The 6,629-nt window shown below is 44.4% G+C and overlaps 1 protein-coding gene across 1 annotated transcript; it reads right to left on the bottom strand.

The window, feature by feature from the left end:
- Positions 1–4,900: 4,900 nt before the first annotated feature.
- On the bottom strand, positions 4,901–5,773 carry LOC138190844 (uncharacterized). The gene is made up of 3 exons (XM_069135368.1): positions 5,622–5,773; positions 5,443–5,506; positions 4,901–5,359 (listed from the first exon to the last, which is right to left on the bottom strand). Exons 1-3 carry the CDS (start codon positions 5,771–5,773, stop codon positions 4,901–4,903), a joined length of 675 nt encoding a protein of 224 aa, XP_068991469.1.
- Between the last annotated feature and the right edge of the window lie 856 nt (positions 5,774–6,629).

The raw sequence follows: 6,629 nt of genomic DNA, 5'->3' as shown, positions 1-6,629 counted from the left end.
ACCTAGGTAACAACCGGGCAATCCTCTACCTCAAGAGACGGGGGGGGGGGGGGGGACCCAGAAATTGGTCAACTCGACCAGCTCGCTGGGGTTGCAACCCCCCGGGCGAGACGCGGTCGTGCTGGACGGAACGGTGTTCACCGCCAGCTGTCAGTGCGGCAGCTCGGCGGAGCATGAACGAATGTTCCCGCACTATCGCACCACCGTGGAGGATAGGGTCACCAGGTCTGACTGCAGGCTGACAAGGGACGTCAGGCCAAGCAGTGCGACCAGGAGGGGACAAGGCCACTACAAAAGCGCGAGCAACATGCTGGTGAGGAGTGGCGGCAGGGATACTAATCCGAAGGGATTGAAAGGGACAGGAGTGACGAGTGACCGACTTAAGTGAGAACGCGAACAATACCAAAACAATTGATTAAATGGTATAGCGAAATGTGAACAGGCCACTGAAGTAATTGCACCAGCAATTCCGGCAGGCAGTGGGTATATAAACTTAAGTGACTCAAGTTGCGACAGGTGCGAGCAGGCCGGCGCGAAACAATGCGTCAGCGAATTCCGCGCCAGCAGTGGGTCAAGCTGACAGTGAAGCGACCACAACGAATGAAGTGCTGAATGGGAACAGGCCGGCGTGGAACACTTGTGCCAGCAAATTCCGCGCCGGCAGTAGGCCACAGGCTGCGGTAAGCATGATACCTGACTACGCTCAGCGCAGCATTATATAATAAGTGGCGTAAAGATTGAATTTATAAGCAATAAATTTGTTGCGAGTGTTAACACAAACATACTCTCTAACATAGGCCAATGCGCTATTGCGCAGGGGTAGGGAAAAGTATACTAATATGATGCGCTATTGCGTTAATAGGTGAACTAAGGTATTATAAGGCATACTAACACAATAATAATAAACGCTATTGCGTTAGCAGGTAGCAGGTAGTTAAGTGGGTAACTAAGTATGAGCCAGCACGGAACTGCTGTGACAGCAGATTCCGCGAGCCGGCAGCAAGACACGCTGTGCGTGCGGGTGAGAGGCCAGAAGAACAGGCCGGCCACAGGGACGAGGTGAAGTAATGCGAAAGCGGTTCCGCCTCGTCCTGGGTGGTGAGCGGCGGTGGGGTTTTAGCCGGTACAAATCGGGCACTATCCGCAGACACCAACTTGAACATCCGGATGGCTTTTTGAAGATTTCCCTTTCGCCGCTGAAAAAATAAAAAGGTTATGTCAAGTTGGAGTAGCCTTGACGTAGGTCAGGTTGTAGAAACCTCGAGGCCGTCGCGCCAACCGCGAATTGCTCAAGAATCATTATACTATCGAAGCTAGCGATCAAGCTTGATCGAATGAATCATTCCAGAAAGTATTTTATCAATTTAGGTTAGGTTGGGCAGTCTTGGATTAGGATAGGTTATATTAGGTTGGGTTGTAGTGTCTTTGGTCAAGTTCGGTTACGTTAGGTCAAGTCCTACCGTCTTAGGTCAGATTAGCTTCTACTCCGCTGGGTTAGGTCGGGTTAGAGCTATGGATGATATAGGTGAGGAGGACTATCTCCGCGTACAGAAAGTGTCCGTAAAGCCGAGGCAAAGAAATTGAGATCGCGTCGCTGTGTGAAAAATTGTATACATTTTTTAAACGTCACTGAGTTGACGAGTTATAAAAGTACATAGTTAGAGAAGAACAAATAAATGGTTCTTGAATTAGAGAAGATTTCTGTAAGTACAAAGTTTCATCATCTTGCTCATTATAAATGTTTTTATCGTAACATGTTTAAGAGTTTTTGAATCGCTTAATTATGCGCGTTAATAAATATGTGCAAAGAAAAAGTATTCAAGTTTTGGGAATTCTTCATTCCGATTTATTGTTCATTGTTTATGATAGTGTTCTGCGGCACATGGTCTTCGCCCTTTCTATTCGAAGTGTTTGTGTAGCATTTCAATTCAACCTTGGTTGTTCATCCTTGTTTACAGTATCTGCTGAGGACTCTAGAGCCCCTAGGGTGGGTCAGTATAAAGGATTTTAAGAAACGCCGCTAAGGTGGGGCGGAAATTTGAAGCGAAATTGCATATTTTCGAGGGCTAGCTGCCGACTGCCGATGGCAGGGTGACGATTTCATAGACTTTTTCGGCATCAGATGATTGTTCGATGGGTGGTCGGGGCAACGCTGCCCCTTCGAGGATTGGGATCACCCGGTATGGCACGCGCCGGAGGCATTGCGGGCGGTTTACCGCACAAATTACTAAACATCTCCCCCGATGCCTCTTTCTTGAAATGTTTCGAAATGAAAACAAGGGGTTATACATCGACCCGTTATACATATATCATATTTGATTGTGTCTATGAATTAAAACTCATTTCCTCTCCAAATAACCCGTAAGTTATTTATAGATTATTTTCAGGTTTAGCTGTGAATTTTTTTAAGTATAGCGTCGTTTATCTTGGTTACATACCGTTGGTAAAAGGTTCGATGTTGTGTGATCTTTTTGTTTGAGGATTCTTTTGAGAAGTTTTTAATGGTATTTGGATTTACCAAAACGTTTGTGCTATTCGTATTACCGTTCATTCTTTGCATTTCCACGTCTTGATTTTGATCTCGTGCTCGTCTTGTATCGTTTGATTGACTCGGTATTTTTGCCAAATCTTTATCTATGCATGTACGGAGATGTAATTATTGCCGTAGTTGTTGTTGTTGTTATTGTTATTGTTATTGTGATTGTTATTATTATCGTTATTGATGATATATTACACCTGTATGCATAAGGGAAGAGAATGTGGAGATATTCCGTATCATTGAATATTATATTGTAATTCTTAGACGATTCACAGTATCCGTGTAAAAAATGTGCATTCATCGGGTTGCAGGCCCGGCCGGTGTGCTTACCGATTCAGGAATGTGAGTGGGGAGAGGTTGTGAAATTGATCAATATGGCTGTTTATGTTGCTAGGCAAAAATCAAAAATTTGCACACCCCCAACCACCGTTGGGTCATGTGATGGGGAAAAAATCGGTCAACGAAAAAGCAGGTAGTGGGCAGCGTGCAGTGGTGACTGGGTGGAGGACTGCAGTGATTGACCACCGCAGCCATCAAATAATAAAAAAATTCATGGCAAAACAAGTCTGAGCCTGCAAACCCCAACCCTCATCAGCGTGGGGGCATGTGATGGCGAAAAAATCGGTTATCAAAAAAGCGTGTCGCGAACTCCTGGGCAAATTTTTACAGCCTATGCTGTTCCCGCATTACATTTTTGCATGCACATCACGTGGTGTACACCTCATGAACGATTGGCTGGTTGGTTTTTGCTCGGTGGAGGGTGAGCGTGTCTCCTTTCATACAGAGTCAAGTAGCGGTTTGAAATTTTTCCAGCATTCTGAAAAATCCCTCGTGTAGACACAGGTGTTTGACAAAGTGGCTGTGAAAAAGAGGTGCTTATACGAAAACCCGAAGACATCAACGAGTTTCTACTTTTCTGTATTCCGCATCACTCCCTCTCTATCTCTCTCTTCCACTCTATCTATCTGTCTATTCATTTATTCTATTCATTTAATTTTTTTTATTCATTTCATTTATTTTATTTATTTTATTTATTCTATCTATTTTATTCATTTTTTTTATTCTATTCATTTTATTCATTTTATTTATTTCATTTATTTCATTCATTCTGTTTATTTTATTTATCTTATATATTTTATTTATTTCATTTATTCCATATATTCTATTATATATATGGTGATTTATTTGTTTCATTCTCACATCGAATGTTATAAATTGAGTTACAGGTACATGCTTAATTCTAGAAATTGTACATAAGACAAAACCCTCTCGCTTACATGAGGCCGCATTTGCCCTTAGGACTCTCTTTTCTTTCTTGCAGTCGCTGTCTATCCATGGTTTGCGTATCTGGAATTTCTGACCGCCAGTCCTCATACCCACTGTATCAGCGGCATGAGTAATAGCTAGATTTAGCGTGCCATCAAGTTCATCAATATCCTTACCAGGCGGGGATACTAGTGGGGAAAATTTCATGTTGTCAAAGAACGCGCCAGCTATGTTATCTTTCCATTTCAAACGTGGCTGATCCTCGTCTGGTAGTACAGGTTGAAATTCCAGTTTAATGGTAACCGGAAAGTGATACGAAGCATTTGGGATTTGGCGAACTTCCAGGTGACTAACCACTTCTAGACAGTTTACATTGGCCCATACAAGATCTATTACAGAGTTCCCTTTGCTGCTAGTAAAGGTATATTGCACAGGTGTATTACTTCTTGCCCGTCCGTTTATCGCCAAGAATCCTGCCTCCTCCATAAACTCTATTAGCACCCTTCCCCTTTTATTGTATTCTGGGTCTAGCGAGGTTCGTTTGCCTAAAATCTCTGATTTTCCCATAATTTCCTCCTCAGTAAAACTATTTTCCTCACGGACTCTGGCATTAAAATCGCCCCCAAAAACAAACAGTTCGGTGGAGTATTTCTTCATAATATCCATAAAGACCTGCCTCATACTTTCAAGTACAGTTTCTAGTTCTACAGGTGAACTTGTATACATTACACCCAGAATGAATTTACAATTAACGTTGGTAAAAAGAACAAACATCACCTGTTCAGAGATGTGAAGCTCCTCTGAATTAAAAACATTATCATTATGAATTACCATTATTCCCCCCTTTGCTCTGCCGAAATCCGCGCTCCTTGTTGCCGGACTGTAGATGGTCTTTAGATGTTGCCAGTTTGGAGATATTGAGTTTCTTGGATTCTTCTCACACCATGTCTCGTATATACATACAACGTCTTCTGCTTCTACATCATCCTCAACGTCGTCCAGATTCGCAATTCCTCGGCAGTTCCAAAACATTACCCGCGTGTTCGATTGTGGGATGGAAGGTTGCTATAATTTTGCACTGTTGTTGTAGGCCGTTTAATGTTGACTCCGACTCTCGTCCCCTGATGGTGTGAGAGTAACGTTCTGTGTTTCATCAATATTTTGAATATCGGATTTATTCGGATCGTTATCTGTCTGTTTTAGGTCGTTGGCTTCCAACGGCTTCGTAGATTGTACAGGGCGCGATTTGAATCTTTTTTCTGTGTGTCTTAATTTCGGAGACACTGAAGCGTTTTCACGTTCTCTTTTACGACTGCTCGTCGAAATTTGGGATGTCGTTGAACCATCACTTTCGTAACCCTCAGCCACGGGCTTTTTGGTTTTTTCCAAGATTTTTTCGGCCTCCACCTTATCACACAGTTTCCCATTTATAGAAACTCCATCTTTCCTAGTTGTGGCAGTGAAACCTGCACCCTTGAGGGCGATGCACAAGTCTTTCAGCTTCTTCCTTTGCGTGCGCTCCCCTTTCGACAGATCGTCAGAAACGAAAAACCTCTGCGTTTTAAAATTTGAGACATTCCTGAAAACCCGTTACCTCGTATGTAGCGAGCCAAAGGTTATTTTAATGGATCTCTTGCCCTTGATTGGACCAGGGCGAGATACAGATTCAATTTCTGTTGCTTCCATGGGTATTTTGGCTTCCTTGAAGATGTCCAGGACATTCTTTAGCAGATTTTTGTTGATATCAGGTGTATCCTCTACCTTCTAAATAATGATGTTTTTCTCCCGCTCTTTGCTCAAGAGCATAACAATCTACCTTTCCAGGATCCTGGTCCTCTCCTTCTCTTCCTGGAGAGACTTTTCCAAGGCATCGTGTTTCTCTTTCCACACATTCATTTGCATAACTATATCTGCTTGGCCCTTAACGAGGGCACCTGTTGTAGTCTGAAGTTTTTGCACACCAGTCATTGTAACACTCACATCTGCACTCATTTTTTGAAGCATTTCTTTTAGATCCTCACTGTGTGTGTGTGTGTGTGTGTGTGTGTGTGCGTGCGTGTGTGTGTGTGAGCTTGAGAGAGCGAGCGAGCTCTGTTCTAGTAGCCCTGCGACATCAAGACCCCACCGGTACCATCGCCAGACATCGTACATCGGTGAGGCCGTTTACCAGCCGATTGGCTTCTACTTTGGGGTTTGACGTTTCCATACTACCCCCGTCCACCGTAGTGATTAGGGGTTCAGGATCAAACTCGTCTACTTCTTACTGCATCGTCCGGTCGTCTACTTCCTACAGCATCGTCCGGTCATCCTCTGGCAGTCTCAACCCTCGCCCTACGTTCCTCTGCATCAGGCAGGGGAGCTGGGCTCAGCTCAACCTACCTTCCTCTGCATCGGTTTGAGGAGCACTTACATTAAACGGGCGTTGCCACGTCTTGTATATAGTCTCAACCCCGACACCTACGTTCCTCTGCATCGGGTGGGGGAGTCTTGGCTCAACTTAGTTACCTACGTTCCTCAGCATCGGTCTAAGGGACAGATATACCGACGGTAGTCTCATCGTCTCGGGATTCCATAAGCTGGCGTCTTGCCCTATCCTCACTTCCAAGTTTTTTTATCACGGTGGCAGCGAACGACGCCACAGCCGTCCAGTTATTGGCTGACTTAAGCATCAGCCCGACGATGGCCTCGGGCGAGACGGCCTCACCTAGTATCTCTGCGAGATTTTCTCTCTCCACGGCGAATCGTGGGCACATTTCAACTATATGTTCGGCATCTTCGAGGGAGTGCGGGCAGGTTGGACAAGTAGCTTCGTTGTCCAGCTTGA

This window comes from Neodiprion pinetum, chromosome 4, assembly GCF_021155775.2.
Source record: "Neodiprion pinetum isolate iyNeoPine1 chromosome 4, iyNeoPine1.2, whole genome shotgun sequence".
NCBI lineage: Eukaryota > Metazoa > Arthropoda > Insecta > Hymenoptera > Diprionidae > Neodiprion > Neodiprion pinetum.
This window is presented reverse-complemented; position numbering and strand designations above follow the sequence as displayed.

Bases quoted from the DNA above. Each gene is read 5' to 3' on its own strand.
- LOC138190844 (XM_069135368.1), bottom strand. From the start codon at position 5,773: ATGACTGGTGTGCAAAAACTTCAGACTACAACAGGTGCCCTCGTTAAG. The intron at 5,507-5,621 runs GTAGATTGTTAT...GACATCTTCAAG, and splicing joins AGGACCAGGATCCTGGAAAG to GAAGCCAAAATACCCATGGA. The intron at 5,360-5,442 runs GCAAGAGATCCA...TTTAAAACGCAG, and splicing joins TCGCCCTGGTCCAATCAAGG to AGGTTTTTCGTTTCTGACGA.